General features: G+C 35.1%; 2 protein-coding genes across 3 annotated transcripts; one reads left to right on the top strand and one right to left on the bottom strand.

Moving 5' to 3' along the window:
• The first annotated feature begins 6841 nt into the window (after positions 1-6841).
• LOC130974024 (telomere repeat-binding factor 1) lies at positions 6842-11310 on the top strand. 2 transcript variants are annotated; one of them, XM_057898744.1, is made up of 7 exons: positions 6842-7057; positions 7669-7846; positions 8171-8388; positions 8548-8632; positions 9480-9563; positions 10298-10645; positions 10923-11310. In XM_057898744.1, the coding sequence occupies exons 2-7, from the start codon at positions 7697-7699 to the stop codon at positions 10935-10937; spliced, it is 900 nt and encodes a 299-aa protein (XP_057754727.1). In that variant the 5' UTR covers positions 6842-7057; positions 7669-7696; the 3' UTR covers positions 10938-11310. The 2 variants fall into 2 exon arrangements, with proteins under 2 accessions (XP_057754727.1, XP_057754728.1); XM_057898745.1 differs by having other exon boundaries at positions 6875-7057; positions 7635-7846.
• Positions 11311-12248: 938 nt separating this feature from the next.
• LOC130974023 (ent-kaurenoic acid oxidase 1-like) lies at positions 12249-18912 on the bottom strand. Its single transcript, XM_057898743.1, has 8 exons — positions 18604-18912; positions 14637-15114; positions 13755-14018; positions 13580-13669; positions 13411-13489; positions 13160-13269; positions 12944-13062; positions 12249-12849 (listed from the first exon to the last, which is right to left on the bottom strand). The coding sequence occupies exons 1-8, from the start codon at positions 18828-18830 to the stop codon at positions 12747-12749; spliced, it is 1470 nt and encodes a 489-aa protein (XP_057754726.1). The 5' UTR covers positions 18831-18912; the 3' UTR covers positions 12249-12746.
• Positions 18913-20127: the final 1215 nt, after the last annotated feature.

The following is a 20127-nucleotide window of genomic DNA, read 5'->3' as shown; positions in this document are numbered from 1 at the left end:
CAAGTCTTTGACACCATAAGGTTACACGGGATGAGACTAAATCCCGCAAAGTGTGCCTTCGCGGTAGAGGCGGGAAAATTTCTGGGCTTTATGCTAACACAGAGAGGGATTGAAGCCAATCCCGATAAGTGTAAAGCTATCCTGGAAATGAAGAGCCCGACTTGCTTAAGAGAGGTCTAGCAGCTGAACGGCCGACTTGCAGCCCTCTCCAGATTTTTGGCAGGATCAGCACTGAAATCCTTTCCACTGTTTTTTCTATTAAGAAAGGGATGCCAGTTCAAATGGACTCCAGAATGCGAAGGGGCGTTCCAGGAGTTCAAAAGGTTCTTGAGCCAACCACCAATCCTAACCCGACCTATAGGCGGGGAGGACCTCGTCCTTTACTTGTCCGTAGCAGATAAAGCCATCGCATCAGCCCTAATAAGGGAGGACGACATCGGACAGCATCCAGTCTATTTTATCAGCAAAGTTCTACAGGGCCCCGAGCTAAGGTACCACAAACTAGAGAAGTTTGCCTACTCCTTAGTAATAGCCTCACGAAGGCTACGGCCTTACTTTCAACCACATACCATAAAGGTCCGCACGAACCAACCTATGAAGCAAATCCTCCAAAAGACGGATGTTGCAGGGAGAATGATTCAGTGGGCAATAGAGCTCTCCGAGTTCGACTTAAAGTATGAAACTCGGACAGCAATCAAAGCACAATACCTCGCCGACTTCATAGCTGAGTATGCAGGAGACCAAGAGGAAAAGCCAACTACATGGGAACTCTATGTAGATGGATCCTCAAACAAGGCAGGAAGCGGTGTCGGCATAATATTGGTAGATGAAAGGGGAACCCAAATAGAGGTCTCCCTCAAATTTCAATTCCCAGCTTCAAATAATCAGGCAGAATATGAAGCCTTGATCGCTGGATTGAAGTTGGCAGAAGAAGTCGGTGCAACAAAAGTGATGATACACAGCGACTCACAAGTGGTGACCTCCTAGATAAATGGAGAGTATCAAGCAAAAGACCCAAATATGAAGAAATACTTGGAAAAAACTCTGGAGCATCTAGGGCGCTTTGCAAAAACCGAGGTCAAACATATAACTCGGGATCTGAATAGCAGAGCATATGCCCTATCCAAGTTAGCAAGTACCAAGCCGGGAGGGAATAACAGAAGCCTGATCCAGGAAACTCTCCAGGAACCCTCCGTGGTAAAGACAGAGGAAAAGCAGGTGATCCTTTAGGTAACCGGATTAAACCTCTGATGGATGAACTCCTTGGTCGAATACATGAAATTCGACATCCTCCCCAAGGAGGAAAAAGAAGCTAAGAAAATCCGAAGGGAAGCACAGCACTACACCTTGGTGAAAAATATTCTCTACAGAAGGGGGATATCAACACCATTGTTAAAGTGCGTACCGACCTCAAGAACCACCGAGGTATTAGAGGAAGTTCATAGTGGGGTCTGCGAAAATCATCTCGGAGCAAGGTCACTAGCCAGGAAAGTAATCCGAGCTGGATTCTATTGGCCGACCTTGCAGAAAGATGCCCAGAAATTTGTAAAAAAATGTCAACCATGCCAAATGCATGCAAATTTCTACGTAGCTCCCCCCGAGGAACTAATCAGCATAATGTCCCCATGGCCCTTTGCAAAATGGGGGATGGACTTGTTAGGTCCTTTTCCCCAGGCCCCATGGCAAGTCAAATACCTGATTGTGGGAATAGACTATTTCACAAAATGGATAGAAGCAGAACCATTAGCTTCCATCACAGCCCAGAGAAGTCGGAGGTTCCTCTACAAGAATATCATCACAAGATATGGGATACCATACTCCATCACTATAGATAACGGAACCCAGTTCACCGACTCTACCTTCAGAAGCCTGGTGGCCAGGATGAAGATCAAACACCAGTTCACCTCGGTGGAACATCCACAGGCAAATGGACAAGCCGAGACAGCCAACAAAGTCATACTGGCAGGGCTGAAGAAAAGGCTACAAGATGCAAAAGGAGCCTGGGCTGAGGAGCTCCCACAAGTGCTATGGGCTTACAAGACAACCCCCCAATTCGCCACTGGAGAAACGCCCTTCCGACTAGTCTATGGCGTAGAAGCCATGATACCAATAGAAATCAATGAACAAAGCCCAAGGGTGATTCTCCATGACGAGATCGGGAACATACAGGGACACAAAGAGGAGCTCGATTTGCTCCCCGAAGTCCGAGAAGAAGCCCAGATAAGAGAAGCAGCGTTGAAGCAAAGGATGACCACAAGGTACAACAAAAAAGTCATTCGAAGAACATTCGCCCCGAATGACTTGGTCTTGATCAGAAACGACATTGGAGTCAACAAATCAGGGGAAGGAAAACTCGCTGCTAATTGGAAGGGACCATACAAAGTCAATGAGGTCTTAGGAAAAGGTTATTATAAAGTGACCGACCTGAACGGCACCGAGTTACCGAGGTCGTGGCATGCTTGTAATATGAAAAGGTACTACAGTTAAAAGCGAACTCTACTCCCTGATGTACTCTTTTCCCAACTTCATGATTTTTTCCCAAAATCAAAGGGTTTTTCCTGGAGAAGGGTTTTTAACGAGGCATCATAGTAGGGCCTAAGGGGAATAAGTTGTTAAAAGCCCTTAGTAGTAGTAAAAAGTACATTTCCAAATAAATAAAGATCTTTTTTAAATATCTCTCATAAAAATTCTTTCTCATTTATTTTCTTTTCTACGAAACGCGCCGACTTAAGCTTGACAAAACGTGAAAATCCCATGAACCGACCTAGATGGTCGTCAGGATAAAACGACGAGGTACAAGTCGGTGTAAAGATGTTATATAAGTTGATCGTAAGAAACTCGGAAACACTCCGACTCATAAGTCGAAATGAAAACCCGAGTAAAAAAGCTCGGAAACACTTCGAAATGCAAAACCGGGTAGAAGAAAAACGCATCGCAAAAATAACCTAAGACATAAAAGCTCAATAAACCACAAAAGTTTAGTATAAAGGAATAAGAGAGATCGAAAAAGCCTTAGGCCAAAAGACTGTCAAGCTCATAAAGACAGATAAGCTAAAGAAAAGGTTTTTCAAAAGGTCGGAGAAACTTTCTAAAGTATCAAACAAAAACAGAAAAGCATGCACACAAAAGGTAACTTAAACCCTTATCCAAAAAAGGGTATTTCTTTGTTAAACACAAAACCCTTATCCAAAAAAAGGGTATTTATAAATATTTTGTTTACGGCCTTAAAAGGCCAGAGGAATAGTCAAGTCACCACCACCACAAACAACAATAAAGAGTTTAAAAAAGGGGGGACCCACAAGCCGGGCCCCCATATAGCCAACAATTTTTTTAACTATCACCACCGGGAGTAGTAGGATCACCACCAGAATCAGGAAGAGGAGTCGGAGCGCCATCAGGACCAGGGAGAGAGGCACCTACAGGAGTTGGAAGAGAAGTCTCGGGAGTCTCGGAAGAACTCGGAGCATTGTCTGGACGGGGAGGAGACTCTATGATTCTCTGACCCCGAGTCTTCAACTCGGACTCAGATACAGGTCAGGGAGGAGACACAATGGCCCCATTAATAACAATTTTGTCAGGGTCCAAAGGAGAGAGATCCAAATCGGGAGCAAGGACGCCGACTTGCTCCTTGAAAATCCTCCAAGCCTCCTCGGCTCCCTCAGCAATAGAGTCTTCCAACTCGGCATAAGCAGTCCGAGAATTCAACAAGTCCTTCCTCACCTCCACGAGATCCTTGAACAAGCTTGAATAACTTTCCTGCGCCTTCTTCCTCAAGCCCTCCTCCATATTGCATTGGGCTTGTAACTTGCTCCCCTCCTCCCGAAGGTCATCCCTCTGCTTCCTCAATTTAGCGACCTCCTCCTTCAACTCCTTCTCATGTTTCTGATATATGAGAAGCCTTTCTTCCAACTCTTCAACCCTCGAAGTTGAACCCAGAGAGCTAAGAGGAGTCTTCTCAAAAACATCAAGAAACTTGGTACACACCGCCGCTGCCCTGACACTCTCCTGAGCCAGAATAGTGAGGTGGTTTTGGACAGAAACATCATCCATACCTATACGGGTATGGGGATAGATGTGTTTCCGGATAAATGCAGGAGCATCCACCTTAGCCTCACCTTCAAAAGAAGAGGAAGACTCTAAAGTCTTGCGCTTCTTCTTCTCTGGCTCAAGAGAAGGTCGGGGGGGAGGGGGTGGCTGAGAAGAAGCCGAAGAGGAAATAACAATAGGCCGAGAAGGGGTCCCCAAAGTTTAAGGAGGAGGAGGAGGAGGAAGAGAGGAGCTAGTTACCCTGGCACCGCCGGCCCTGGCGCGAGATCTTGCCCTGGCCTCCTGGACTCTTTGGTAAGATTCGCTGGCATTCTTCTTCGCCATCTCTGTAAAAGCAATTATTAGCCAAAAAATTCAGACAAGTCGGAAAAACAAGATACAAGTCGGAAACAAAGTATAAAAGATAAAGGCTACCTAATTGTGCCTGGACAAAGGCCGGCGACCCCTGGAGAAATTTTTTGGTATCCAGATATGGGGCCCTCCCCTACACTTCTCGGAGGAACCCCACAATGGCTGTCTCCACCTCATCCAAGTCATCCAAACCATAATCTCGCAGGGGGAGGCCTCCAACCAATACAGAGAAAAGCGAGGAACAGAATTTTTATCCAGGAAAAAGGGGTGATGACCCTCTACACCTCGAACTTTGAAAAAATAATTTTTAAAGTCATGGAAGGATTCATCAAGAAGGGTGAAAACTCTCCGACCTTGTATGGCTCGGAAAGACACCCATTGCTGCTTGTTATTTAGCCCACTGAAGGGCTTGGTCATATGGAAAAGATAGAATAAAATCCTCAAAGAGGTCGGAAAATCTAAGGCGTGGCTGATAAACTGATAAATTTTCAGAAAACCCCAAGAATTAGGGTGAAGTTGGGTAGGAGCAACTCGGCAGTGACGCAAAACAGCTATTTCAAAATTAGAAAATGGAAGAAAAACACCCAAACGGGTAATCATGCTTTCATACATGTAGAAAAAATGAGGGGCCTCCTCAGTGTCCCTTCCAAAACAAACCCGGTCTTCCAGACCTGGGACCACCAATTCATACTTCGGCTCATCCTCCTCAGAAGTACAAATATGGTGATGAGTGCGAAGGTTGGTGATGAACTCGGCATCGACCAAGGGTTCCTCCCCCAAGACCGTAACATCAACCCACTGAGCAAGAACTTCTACAGAAGACATTTTTCCCTAAGGTACGATGAAAACCTACAAAGGGAATAGAAAAAAAGAATAAAAAACGAGAGTTCCTAAGGGGCATGAAATCTAACAACCTATGACGTCACCTTCTCCCTCTCCAAAGAAAATAAAAGGCATGCAGAAGCACTTAATAAAAGGGAAGCAAGAACCAATCTTTGCCTGAAAAGGAGTAGAGGAAGATGATAGCCTTCAACGAAAGTGTTCCACAAACAAATGAAAGGGAAAAAATCTTTGAAAAATCGAAGAAACGAAGGAAGAAGGAAGCATTTATAAACACGTTAGGGGCATAAATGTAAAAATGGAAGGGGTCATTAATGAATGCACCGTTACCAAGGTAATTAATACCTACGCACACCCCTAACGGACGCGACGTTTGATTAGATGTAACTGTGAAAATCAAAAGTCACGAAAATTCACGTCGGTTGCAAACAAATCACGTCGGTTCCCTCACAAGTCGGTTACGACCCCAATCAGAATACTCGAACCCAAAATCTTAAAGGAAATTGGGCTCGAGTAGGGGCACTGTTCATACCCTGGCCCAACGATAAGGTCCATGTCCCAACAAAAGGCCCAACCCAAAAAGGTTGAGCTTCGCCTTGTACCGACCTCCTCTCTATGAAGTCGGTCCCTATCACGACTAACCCTAAAGAAGTCGGGGACGAAGATTAGCTGGCAGATAACCACTCATTCAAATGAGTAACTGCCCCTAAAATCTCTCTACTCACTTCCAGGAGCCATATCTCAACCTCCCTAAGATAAAGGGACGGTTATCCACCTTAAAAGATGGAACTACTTTAGCGGTGGTTATTGGTTCACCCCTATAAATACCCTGACACCCCTCAGGTATCTCTAAGTCTCAATACTCTCTAGACCTGCTTACACTCTTGCTGACTTAGACATTGGAGTGTCTTTGCAGGTACCACCCCCCATTCTTTCACGCACACAAGTCGGACAGAGGCCCCCAAAGTGCAGACCCACTCGAAGGCCTCCTCTTTCAAACGATTGGGCCAACCAACGCCATCCAATCCATTAATCTCCGGTTACCCATCGTAACAGTTTTTATATAGGTAAAAACTCACATGCAGGTGTCTTCATTTGATAATTAAAAATAGTTAAATTATAATTTAGTTAAATACTTAATTTTGTCAAATCATGTAACGATTCTTAATTATCAGTTTCATCTGAAAAGAACTGTACGTGAATCTCCATCTTTTATATATTATAACTGATTTTGATTTTTGATGTAGACTTAATATTTGTTTGAACACCGTTAAATTAATAAAAAAATTTTAATAAATTTTTTTTTATTTTTAGTGAATTTGGTAAATTTCTAATAATAAAAATAAAAACACTAGAAGAATAAAAAAAATTTGAATAGCTACAATTTATATTTTTTTCTAAAATTTTTTTCTTAAAAAAATATTTTTTATATAATAAATAAAAAAATATTTTTATTTTATTTTATCCAAATATAATTAATAAATAAATTTTTTTATATAAAATATTCAAACATAAAATTATTTTTATTTTTATTTTTTTTAATTATTAAAAAAAATATTTTCTAAAATGACATCGAAACAAGTCTTTATTATTACTAAAAAATGATTTATTTATTGAAAATGATAAAAGACAAGAAGATAGAAATGTGAGTTGAATGTAGAAGTTGGTCGTATGGTCCGCGGTTGAGGGCTGAGGCGTCTGGCGCGGGACGAGAGTCGAGTGGCTGAGAAGGATATGCAATTTCACACCAAACTGGCGACCCTAACGCCTCTTTCATTCACCTTCTCTTTCTTCTTCATCACTTTCTTCCCCAATTGAGGTTCTCTCTCTCTCTCTCTCTCTCCGATTAGGGTTTTTTTTTACATCATAACCTCTTTCTATATATTTGTTGTGTAAATCATGCTTAACGCTTTTGTGATCGGGTTCTTCTTTTTCCGATGATGCTCAATTCTTAGGTCTGTTATTTGATTCGGAACTGGTTTTCGTTTGCATTGATGTTCTCTGGTTCTGGTATTGTTGTTCTAGAAATGAAATTATGAATCGAGCATTAGGGTAGTTCTATTTGTTAGCACGATCTTGTTGGATGGTTTGGTAAAACATGTTGTTCGTGAAATTGAACGTTTCGGAGCTTGTGGAATTGAAGAATTGGATGTGGTTTAAAAGCTTTGAAGCTGGATCTATAATTTTTGGTTGAGTAAGTACCTTGGGCATGTGTTTTATGCTATTATTAGGATGATGAGTGATTCTTAAGCCATGCCCCCAAAGTTGAAGTTTGATTATAAAATTATGTATTTATAGTTAAGAACATTTTAAGATTCATTATTGGATAGGAAATGTTTTGCAGTTAGAGTTTCTACAGTTTTAGATTCTGAAAACTTGTGTTTTTTATATTTAAGGTGGATTTAATATTTGTAAAACGTACCCCTGCAGCCAAGAGAGTAGTTCTCTGCTACTCCTGATGGGTGCTCCTAAGCAGAAATGGACATCTGAAGAGGAAGCAGCTCTTAAAGCTGGAGTTGTCAAGCATGGGGTTGGTAAATGGCGTACAATACTCAAGGATCCAGAATTTAGTGGTGTTTTGTATCTGCGGTCCAATGTGGATCTCAAGGTCTGTATCTTGGTACTTTTGTTTTTGTTGGTGCTTTATTTCTCAAAGTTGAAGGTCATACTTTCAAGAAGTGCAAAATTTTATACATATCATAATGAATTTGTATTGGACTATCTATGTTAGGGAAATGTTATTGCCACTCCTATTTTTGATAATACCACTTCTTCACACATGATTTTTGCACATTGTATGTTTGCATGTATTTACAAAAAGAAGAGTAGCATTATCAAAATAGGAGTGACAATATCCATTTCCGCTATGTTCGCAATGTTATTATACAAATTGACTTATATGTGTGGTGCTGATATGGGCTATACTGGATAGGATAAATGGAGAAATCTGAGTGTGATGGCAAATGGATGGAGTTCTAGGGAAAAGTCTAGGTTGGCTATCAGAAGGGTGCATCAAGCCCCAAAACACGACGAGAACCCTTTCACTGTCGCTCCTTTTACTCCAAGTGATGAAGATATTGTTGATGTTAAGCCTATTCAAGTTTCCAGAGATGTGGTGCCATTTTCTGGTCCAAAAAGGTCAATTGTAAGGTTGGACTCTCTATTTTGTTTCAAATTTGTTAAAACATTTCACTATAATTTCTCTACCTGGTTTGCAAAAAAAGTGGAACTTTAGTAGTTGAAGTTGACAAGTTGTATGCGCAATTGTTAATGGTATCTGTTTATGAATATCATGTTTAAATTTTACAGATTGGATAACCTTATAATGGAGGCAATAACTACCTTGAAGGAAACTGGTGGTTCTAATAAGACAACTATTGCAGCTTTCATAGAGGTATTATTCTTATTTTGAAGTATAATCCCTGTTCTACTTTTTATTCATTTGTTTTTTTTATTTTTTATTTTGGGATGATTTTTTGGTTCATGTAATTAATTTATGATTGTAGACAAGATCTGTTTTCAGTCACAAAATTTGGCTAATGTGGTTTTCTTGGCCCTGATATGTTATGCAGTCTCATTATTATGAGTTGGAAATTGAAAATACCGTACAATTCTCTATATTCCTTCTCACTCTAGTCTTCCTCTTAATATGTATGTTCTTATTGTCTTAAAATTCTTCTCTAATCCTCCTTGTGGAAGAATGGAAGGGCTTTTAGTTTGTGTTAATTGGATAAGAATTTCTATACTGTTTTAAGTGCCTTTTTATTTTGTTCAGTCTAAGTGTTTTGTGATTATTATTGTGATATGTATATGATTTATGGCTTCAAACTTTTCTATTTGTTGTATATATGATTCAATTTATTAGTTTTAGACCAGATGATTGACTGTTAAATTCATATATATATATATATATATATATTCCTTAGTGGGATTGGTTGTTTTCCCTTTTTCTTCTTGGTTACCGATTAGGCATCTTTGAAATTGGAATCATCAATATGCTTTGTGGTGGAAATGATGCCTAAAAAATGTGACACCGTTTGAACTCTCCATGCACTGAACCTTATGTGGTTGAGCAATGACGTTAACCCTGTTTGTTAATTGTGAAATCCTCGTGTTTGTTATTAACTTATAAATTATCATAGAATCTGTTTTGTATGATACTACTGTGTTTTACATTTCATGAGATATTATATTCTTTTTGTTTCCATATTAGTTAAATGTCATTGGATTGTAATATGTAGGACCAATATTGGGCACCACCTGACTTCAAAAGGTTGTTGTCAGCAAAGTTAAAGTATTTGACAGCATGTGGAAAGCTGATCAAGGTATCTCATATCCATCTGTTGTGGACAATATTTGGATGACTTGAATATGAAACAATAAATGCATTTTTATTCACCTGGTGACTAATATTGGTTTTGTTTTTAATGCACAATATTATGCATTTACATTCACGAAAGGAAGGTGCAAATTGTAATTTCTTTTTGACAAGCAGAATGTGGTTAAGATGGAGAGAAGAAAAAGTTTCAGATTGTAATTCTAACCTGCAATTTTCTACCTAGCTCCCTAATTTTAGTCTTTTGTTCATGGAGAAATGTCAAACTGAAATGTAGGCCACCTAGTGTCCTACCATGAATACTTTTACCCAGTGTCCACCGAGTTACATATTACAGTTCTGTTAAAATGAGAAACTACAAAATGTAGGCTTGGATGCCAAGCCTCTGAATTTTACCTAGTTCATGTCCTTGATATCAGTTGTTGTCGCAGTTGCTGTTCCTCTTATTTATTGTTATATTGCTTTGCTTACATACAGCTGCCAGTTGAGTAAATTGAATGGGATTTTGCCCTTTTGGGCATCTACATGCGACTTTTAACTGTGAATTCATGCATGGACTTGTGCAAGATTTCTTGGTTTTCTGCTATGAATAAGAAGCAATTGTTTGTTGTATTATTTTCAGGAATCCACTATTCTGGAATCTGGATGCTATACTTTTCATTTTGTCGCAGTTATGTTTAACATTTTCAACCAGAGATCTTAGTGGGTGAGTTGATATTTCAGGTAAAACGCAGATATAGGATTGCACCTACGCCAGCATATTCTGACAGAAGAAGAAGTTCAAGCTTGTTAATGGATGGGAGGCAGAAAGCCTCTTTGAGAGGTGACAAGGAAGAGACCAATGTCCTTACGAAGTCTCAGGTAGATTTAGAATTAGCAAAGATAAGGTCGATGTCTGCACAAGAGGCAGCTGCAGTTGCTGCTCGAGCAGTTGCAGAAGCAGAAGCTGCCATAGCAGAAGCTGAAGAGGCAGCAAGAGAGGCAGAGGCAGCAGAAGCTGATGCAGAAGCGGCACAAGCTTTTGCAGATGCTGCTATGAAAACACTGAAGGGTCGAAACACCCCAAAGATGGTAAAACTCATTATTTTTCCTCTTCTTTTGAGATACTCTAATACATCCGCTAGAACATTTAGATTTTAGAATATTATTTTTGTATGAAAACTTGGGGGAAAAATAATTTAGAATTAGAGCTTTATGTTTAAATATGCCTAGCAAATGTCATCTTAACCTGGATCCAAGGGAGGGATAGTGTCTCAAATATGTGATCTAGTTATGGAGGATTTATCATTTTGGAGAAATTGTACATAAATTTTGTGCTTTAATTCATTTTACATATTTAAATTTGTAGATGATCCATGCTTAATTGAAGTTGAAGAATTGACATGAAGAGCGATCTACCATGGCACTCAGTAGGACTGACAGCCAGATACATATTTATCTTCTGCTGGGCATTGTCTATATCTTACACATCTATATTGGAGGTTTTTCTAGTGGCTATATGCAGGTTTTTACATTTATTAGAGATTATTCTTTTTTTTTTTTTTTTGGGATCTTGAAAATCCATATTGTAGATAGAAACATCTCTTAAATCTTTCATGTAATTTTTTCAGAGCTGTTGTTCCCGTCATTGTTGCATAATGGTTGATCATTGTATGTAACATTTGTAGAGAGCAGATTTTAGGTGTATGGGAATCTGTTGATATTTTTTCAAATAACATCACAGCTTTCTTAGTTCATTATTTGACATATGTTTAACCCGTGTTAAGTGGAAAAGCAAGACTGAAATATAATCTCCATGTTGTTGGAAGTGTTGACTGCTTTGTGATTTCTGTTGGAACCAGCTGTCTTTTACTTTCCAATTAAAGAAAAACAAACAAGATATTTTTATGAATTTATTATTACCATATTCCTTAAGTTGGTGGAAGACAACTCCCTCTTATTAGGAGTGTGTGGTTTATGTTGGAGGTTCAGTCCCCACATTCCCCTACCAATCCCACGTAGATTCTAATTGCTGTCGAACTTTATTTAATAGTCACAAATTTGAAGGTCATATCATCCTTGGTTTCTTTTTTGGTGTATTTATGAAATCCCCTTTACTATAAAGTTTGTAATATAAAATAAAATAATTGAATTATTTTAATTGAAATATAAAATTGTCAAATAGTATTTTTATTGATATTGTTTAAAAAAGGGTGCTAATAGCATTCTACCCTGTTTATAATTTTATATTCTCCTAAGTGATTACTAATGATAAGCACACTGGCCATAGTTTAGACTTCAGACACTGTAAGTTTGTATCTGTGCCTATTCACAATTTCTATAACTTTAGTTCGGTAAATACATGTATGCTTAACTATACATCAAATAAACTGAAATTATAATTCACATGCAAATATTTTCTTGTTTCCTCACTTTAGTTACTAAGGACATTTATTTTAGTGGACTTCTTTGCCCCATTTTCCGCATTCATACATATGAATTTATGAACTGAATTGGGTAATGCTCTTAATATTATCCAAGAGGATTGAACCTTTTGTGGAAGGGGTAGTTTAATTGTCACTTTTTTAACTTCCCGGAAAAACCATGAAATGAGTAATCATTCTTGAGAAACAAGGACATCAATACTAAGTTGGGAAAATAATGATGTCAAGATTTTAGATGACTTGTCTGAGAATTATTATTGAACTTCACTTATTCTCTATAAATAATTATAGTGATTTTAACTTAAAAAGACTAAGTCACCACCAACCCATTACCCATTACATTAAAAATGTTGGGCTATAGTTTACAACTTTAGATTAATGAATTTCATGCACCAAGAAGAAATATGCAAATGAGAACCATAGAAAGAAACTATACTCAATTCCTTTCTATGAGTAGCTAGTGAAACTAAAATTACATGTGTCCATTTTTTCAGAACATTTGCAGCCACCTAGATGGACCACATATATTACTAACTAGTGCATAAATGATGATGATAGATGGAACTTTCATAAATTTTCTTATTTCTTACATGTGTGTAGATTGTGAAATTCCCCTCCCTCCTTCTACTATGATATCTTAGCTCAAAGTAGGTTTGGACTTGTGGATTTATCTGAGGGCAAACATGAAGATGAATTTTCACACTACAAATAGCCATGGTCATGTCACATGCATTCTATGTTCTTCCATTTTAGGTTGATGTTGAACATTTCTTTAACCTTCCCAAGCAATTGTCCATTGGCCTTGTATGAGGTAGGTATCTCACAGGGCATTTAGGATTAAGCTGTTCAAATCTGTTGCATATATGAAAAACAGAAAAGTAGTTATTAGAAATATAATATATAATCAAATTCAGTACATACAAATTAAATTCTATGAATTACTGACTGGTAATTAAGAAGGAAATGGTGAAGAAAAACTGCTATTTCCATCTTAGCAAGATCATTCCCAGGACAGAGTCTACTTCCTGCTCCAAAGGGAAGGAATTCTCCAGCCTTATGTTCATTCTATTTTAAAAAAAAAAATTTCGAAGTTAAATAATATGACATGGAACAAACTCAATTCAGACAAGAATTGAAGAACATAGAGTTTTATGTAACTTACATTATCCCATCTGTGGGGATTAAATTCCTTTGGATTAGGATATATCTCAGGATCAAGATGAACTGATCTGAACCACACAAGAGCTTTCCAACCTTTTGGAATGGTGTAACCTGTGTGTGTTCATCCAAATTCCATATAGAGTTATTAGTACTCTTTCTTCTTCTTCTTTTCCTTTTTATGTTTTGACAGCAAATTGTTGTGATATTAGTAGAAGAAACTAGTATTAACAACTAACAAGAACATGGACTAACCATTCATAACGACATCGGATTTCGCCTCCCTAAAAACCACCAGTGAGAATGTAATCACACGCATTGTTTCATCAATCACCTAGGCGAATGCATAACAAAACGAAATTAACATGAACATATTTTCATTTGAAATTAAGACGATGAAATCAACTGTCAACAAATAATCTACCTTGTAGAGAAAATCCATCTGTCTAATTTCCTTCAATGTCAACCCTTTCTGTGTAGAAGGTCTTCTCCTTACGATTTCCTCTTGCTCTTCCTATTCGAGGATCAGTGTATTAAAATTAAACTCTAATTCGAAATGAACCATATGGATATGAAAAATTCATTAAGCAAGCAGAAACCTTAGCCTTTTGGAAATATTCAGGGTGCTTTTGGAGGAAATAGGTTGCCCACATAGTAATATGTCCTGAAGATTCATGGCCAGCATTCAAGTACATCAGCATGACATCAATGATTTCTTCATCACTCAACTTTCTTCCATTGTCATCTTCAACATCTAGCAGAGAATCCATCATATCCTTGGCTTTCATAGGTGAACATTCCTTCCTTAATTTCCTTCTCTCATCCACAATAGATTGAAATACAGACAACAGATTTTTTCTAGCCTGAAAAATAAAACCCCCTTAAATGACGATAAAATGTCGCGTTTTCAATGAGTTTAACTTTGATACATTGACAATATATATAAAAAACTTTTTACATTGTCGTGAAATTATATTATCTTATTTGTATAACTATTCAAGTAGTGAGAGTTAAAATCTATGATAATAGCTAATGTGACAGTGTTCATTTTTTTGTTTCTTCATACTTCTAGTATTCTAATTAAAATCGTTTTTGATAGAGCTACATTCTATTACAATCTGAATCTTGCATAGACAAACTTTAACTTGATTTGAAGAATGTGCACAATAATAATAAATAAGTAAAACTACCCTCTATTATGCTTGATTAGAAACCAAAAAGGTTTAAAAAAAGAAAAAGATTATCTTCTTTATCTTCCATAGACTGAGCAAAAGTATTCTCATTTTCCAATGAATTATTTAAATTATCTTGACTATCTTTCTAATCAGCTTCATTAACATACACTATCTTTAACAAATAAAGTTGTTAACATGAGAAGTTGGTAACTAAATAGTTTCAAATAGCTTTAACCATTAACCTTTTTGAAACTGTTGTGGCAGTGCTTTATTTCATTCAAATTAGAAGAACATAATAACAATTACCTTGAATGCTTTATGGTATGCAAATCCAGGAATATTAATCTTCATGGCTCTAACTCCATAGTTAAGAGCAGTGTATTCCCTTTCCAATGCTTCCATAATAGGTTCACTTTCATTGCTTAGGAAAATATGCATTATGATCTTAAATGTAAGCTTCCTTATCTCAGTTAAGAACTCAATTTGTCCCATTTTGGTCCATTTCTCCAAAGAACTTATCACATTTTTTTCAATGTATGTCAAGTAAAGCGACAGCGCCTCCATGCCATTGATGGACGAAGATGTCAGGCGCCGGAGGCGCTTGTGTTCTTCGTACGCCATCGAAATGAATGACTTCTTGCCAACAAGCTCAATGGTTGATCTAGGCCAACCTGGTTTGAATTTTTCATCATCTGTTAACACCCTTTTGCATGTTTCTGGTGTTGTCACAATCACACTTGGGTTCCCAAACATCAAGGCCTTGTACATTCCAGTTTTTCCAAATCTGTGCATATTTTATTTTTAATTGGAACATAAAAATGTTAGTTATTGCATATACATGGAGTATTAAAGTTCAAACTCAAATAGTCCTATATTAGTGTCACATGGTAGCAGACCAAGATAATGCAATAATATAATTTTGGTACAATTTTACATAACTAACTTGTTTTTTTCATATTTATATTGTTTGATTGCAATTACATTAAGCCTTATCAATGACATTTCATAGTTAGTGTTCTTAGATTAACTTATCAAAATTATTTTGATAACCCTACTACCAGTTGTACCAAGGACAAGAGGTTTCTACTTTTGGGGTGTGATGCAGAAAAAGAACAAACAGAACAAAGAAAATCATTATTATCCAAAAAAGATAAAACATAACACTATGTGATCCACCAACAGCTGCATAAAAACAAAGAAAAGGAGGATCTTTCAAGATATGAAAATTTTTAAAGGGATTTTATGTATTTATATATTCAGATTTGATTGAATTTCATGTAAAAATCTTTATCCCAACGTTATCTCTATAAAATATGAAGCCAGGATTTTTTTCAAAGACATCAAGTGTAAACCAATTAAGTTAAATTTATTTTAATTCTAACAGATTTTTGTTTATCATCATTTCCAATCAAAAGTCAATATCAACATAAAGTTTTCATCACTTATACTAATAAGAAGGTAAATCATTTGAATTTTGTATCATCATATTATAAATAAGATTATTCTACCGTGTCTTTCATTTAGTGTCTAACTTTTATTTAACTTATTTTTTATAGTAACTTTTAATTATTTAAATTTTTTTATATTTTTAAATTTAAAATTAATTATTTAACCTTTTTTAATAATTAGATAAAAATAAACCATGACGTATATAGAAACTTTATACTAATATACTTTGATGCTTCTTCCTAGTGCATCACTGAGTCACTGCCCATAATATTCTTCAACCACAGCGAGTTATAACATACACAATACTTCAATAAATAAAAATAAATAAATAAATAAATAAATTATTTTTTAAATGAGTTATTTGTTTTTGGTGGTCAAAGTGAGATCTTCTTAATAGACCCATACTGTCTCCATCATCATTTTGTACTTCATTTCCTTTTTTGTTTCTTGAATTTCTTTCACTCAATTTTTAAAAAATAAAAATAAAAGTAAAAACTCAATTGATATAAGGTTTTAACAAATAATGCATGACCAAAAGATATGTTCAGATTCAAATTGGTAGCACTGCCAAATGGTACTGAAAACATTGCTCCCCTCAAGCTTCATGAATTATAATTATTCTCCACTTTTTCTAAAAAAGAGAAAACTATTCCTACGGAATATGACAGAAGAGCACATAATAGTGAAGAACTTTATGCCATGTAACATAACATTACTATCCATTATGGAAAATTGATCTTTTTGAACAAGATTTCGTTTAGAATGATAAAGTAACATGTCTACTTCCCTTCAATTGTTTTTTGGACTGGATTCACATGCAATGCACTCTATTTTCAATTTTAAATGAATTTCACTTTCAGAATTTTAATCCCTAATTTCTACACTTTTATGGATTTATAATTTGTATGCAATGATAGTATAATAAATGTTTTACATATATATCTAATTATATTTTATTATTAATTATATTAAAAAATTATACAAATATAAACATATAACCTTTTGCTTTGGATTCTTAAAATATCCAATATTAGGTAATCATATATTTAGGTAGGTAACTTTTCTAGTGAATAATGATTAAAACTTAAAAAGAAGAAAATATGTTAAATACGTGAGAAATTCAATTATCCCAATAATAAAATTAGTTAAATAAATTCTTATTTGTTACTTTTTTTTTTAGAAAAAAATTCACATATATCTAAATTACGTATACCATACGAAAAAAATAAAAAATTGATAAAATTAGAACTTTTAATTCTTTTATTATTTCTTATGCTGAAGTTTATCTCCAAAATTTATTAATCATCATTAAGTTATATTTTTTTTTGTCCACGGATCCCCAACCCGACAGGTCAAGGACTAATCTATCGCGGATTTGCGAGATTCGAAATCCCGACACTTATTTAAGTAGATGAGTGAGCTAACTACTCGAGCAACCAAGTTGGTTATCATTAAGTTATATTTATCTCAAATTAATCCGCAAAATCTCAAAAATTAAGACAATAATGTGACAGGCCCTAAACCGTAGCCACATGAAACTAAAAACCAAAAAAAAAAAAGAATAGGGCCTAAGCAACTCCAAATAACGGGAGGCCCACACTGCACAACCTGACGTACGTGTCCGGACATCAAAACTTAAAAATGGAATATCTTCATTTTAATATTTTTCAAAAAAGAAAAAAAATTAAGTAAATGATTATTCAATTAGTGAATGTGAAAGTCAAGTATTCTTTTAAAACAAAAAGCTTTGTGTGACCGATTTTTTTTTTAAGTCTGATTATAAATACGAATCTAGTTTAATCATATCGATTATGAAATTTGATTATAAATATAAAATTATTCTATATTTTTATACAAATGGTTAATTTTTTTATAATTATGTAGTATGATTTCTTTTTATATTGAGAATTTATCTAGTTTAAATTTATGAAACTTAAATATATTTTTATATGTAATATACGACTAAAGAACAAATAAATAAATTTTAAATCTGAAATAAATGATTAAGTTTTTTATATTGTGAAATTTCGAATAAAGTGAAATATATATATTTTTAAAATTCCTATATAACGTGAATAAAAAATGTACATAAATAATTAATTAAAAGCAATAAAGTAATTAAGGTGAAAGTAGGAGTATAGTGTTGTTGACATATGGTGGATTCTATGCCACAACATAGAATCAAAGTGTTAAGTGACGAGGAAAATGACAAATAAGTGCGGCTCTTCTTTTTTCTCTGATGTAATATAAGTGTTGCTCCTCTGTCTCTCTATCTTTTATTTATTTATTTTAATTCCAACATTATAATCTGAGTCAAAGAAAAGGTAAAAAAAATAAATAAATGAAGGTATAATATTAAGTGTTTGGAAGTAGTTTTTGGGAAAAAAAAAGTCAATCTAAAAAGATATACATGCACATAGGTTTATGGTAATTTCACAATACTCCAAGCTTTTCTGCCATCTTAAGAAATAAAGCGAAAAAGCATGTTATCTAGCAGCTTTAATTTGCTCAACACAACAAAGCTGTGGAACCATACAACTAAATGCATGATTAAATCATAGTTTATGAAAGAAAAAAGGCCTTTGCCCTTGTAACTTTTTCATTAAATTATTATAATCTAGATTTTCAAACCAAACATGCCTTAAGCCTAGACTTACTACTAGCTAGAACCTAACATCCAGTTTCAAAGCATACATACATACAAATTAAAACTATGCCCAGCATGTAATAAGATTGTCGCAACGAATTCCTTCTCTTAAAAGTTTAAACTGATGGCAGAAGACATATAAATAGTTATATTTTTAATAAGCAATAAGATCGGAACCTGGAGACAAAAGCGGAGAGGAAGGAATCAGGATCAGAGGACTTGAAAGCTCTGAGGAAGGACCACATATTGCCAATGAAGGGCCATCCCATGTCACCTGGTGGCAGAGAGTACTGCTTTTCCCCCAATTTGGATTCATACAGCCACCAATTCACATTCTTCATAACCATTAATACTACTACTACAATGGCCACCACCACCACCACCACTCCTATCTCTATCATCATCACCACTACTTTCTACTACTAATGATACTTCTTCTACACAACCATGTTAGTCCCTTTTATAGGGGAGAGAGTGAGTGAGTGAGTGAGTGAGGAGAGAGGAGAGGGGACACTATTACACTAATAACTATTAATAAAAAGAAAAAGGCAAATTTAATTTAATTTATGGCCAAAATGGATTTGTGTAAAGTAAACACAACATATGGATAATAGAGGTGGCCGGCCTTCATTTCATTCCCCTCAATTTTAGTATTGTCCTCTCTAACTAATTACATTACAAATCAATAATGCGTATAATACTATACCCAATCAAATACATATTATTAGGTTTAATTTAAATGAAGGCTTTGTCTTAACATACTTCTTGTTTTATTAAGTATTTATAGATACCTATTTAGGCTTCACAATGATTCGATAGGTTTTGAGCTTAGCTCTATCCAAATTTTAATTGTATAATTTCAAAATTTGCAGTACCTTCTTTTATTTAAATTTGCAGCACCTGAATTCGATATATGGAGTATAAATATTTCACCCGACACATCCGTCTCATCGATCTAGGAAAACAAAATTAAGTACTTCAGTATAGTTTCAAGCATCGGCAAATTGAGGGTTTCTTTTGTTTGTTTTTTTAAGAAATAATTTAAATATAAAGTGATTTTTTTTTTTTGTTGATGGTAGCAACGATTCACTGTAAATTGATAAATAATAAAGAAAAAATTATAAATAATTTAAAAAAGATTTTATCAGTAAATAAATAATTTATTTAATTTATTTAAAAAAATCCATTTGGTTTAGAACCATAATTTTCAGTATTTTTTATTTTTAAAATTTTGTAAAAGAATAAAAATAAAATTTTATTATTCTAAATATAAAGATAAAATACTAAAACAAAAACACAAACAAAATAAGTTACTAATATTCATAAGCTTAATATTTATATCTCAAATTAAGATTATAAAAATTATTTTTTTAATGATATAAAATGTAATCAATTTTGTTAAGATAAAAATCTTAGTTCGTTGATAGACAAAGTTTGCCAGTGATAAAGGATCTAACTTATGTTTAAAACCAACAATGATAGAGAGACGATAACAAAAAATTATCTTATTTAATTTAATATCTAAAAAATAAAAATTATGGCTTTATACGGTTATTAAACTTTAACCCTCTAAATATTATATTTTTTTTCACGGTATTTTATTATTTTGACAGGTTAAAAATTAAAGATTAATCGATTGTATGTCTGAATTTTATTTAAAGGTTTATCACTCATAAAGCGGAATTCGAACTTTTAACATTT

The sequence above is a fragment of the Arachis stenosperma genome, chromosome 4 (genome assembly GCF_014773155.1).
Source record: "Arachis stenosperma cultivar V10309 chromosome 4, arast.V10309.gnm1.PFL2, whole genome shotgun sequence".
Lineage (NCBI taxonomy): Eukaryota > Viridiplantae > Streptophyta > Magnoliopsida > Fabales > Fabaceae > Arachis > Arachis stenosperma.
This window is presented reverse-complemented; position numbering and strand designations above follow the sequence as displayed.

What these genes read in the sequence shown, in the direction of transcription:
- LOC130974024 (XM_057898744.1), top strand. Translation starts at nt 7,697, where the DNA reads ATGGGTGCTCCTAAGCAGAAATGGACATCTGAAGAGGAAGCAGCTCTT. An exon ending in CCAAAAAGGTCAATTGTAAG is followed by an intron (nt 8,389 to 8,547) that starts GTTGGACTCTCT and finishes TAAATTTTACAG; the next exon opens with ATTGGATAACCTTATAATGG. An exon ending in CATGTGGAAAGCTGATCAAG is followed by an intron (nt 9,564 to 10,297) that starts GTATCTCATATC and finishes TTGATATTTCAG; the next exon opens with GTAAAACGCAGATATAGGAT.
- LOC130974023 (XM_057898743.1), bottom strand. Translation starts at nt 18,830, where the DNA reads ATGATGATAGAGATAGGAGTGGTGGTGGTGGTGGTGGCCATTGTAGTA. An exon ending in AATATTTCCAAAAGGCTAAG is followed by an intron (nt 13,670 to 13,754) that starts GTTTCTGCTTGC and finishes ATCCTCGAATAG; the next exon opens with GAAGAGCAAGAGGAAATCGT. An exon ending in CATTTCCTTCTTAATTACCA is followed by an intron (nt 12,850 to 12,943) that starts GTCAGTAATTCA and finishes TATATGCAACAG; the next exon opens with ATTTGAACAGCTTAATCCTA.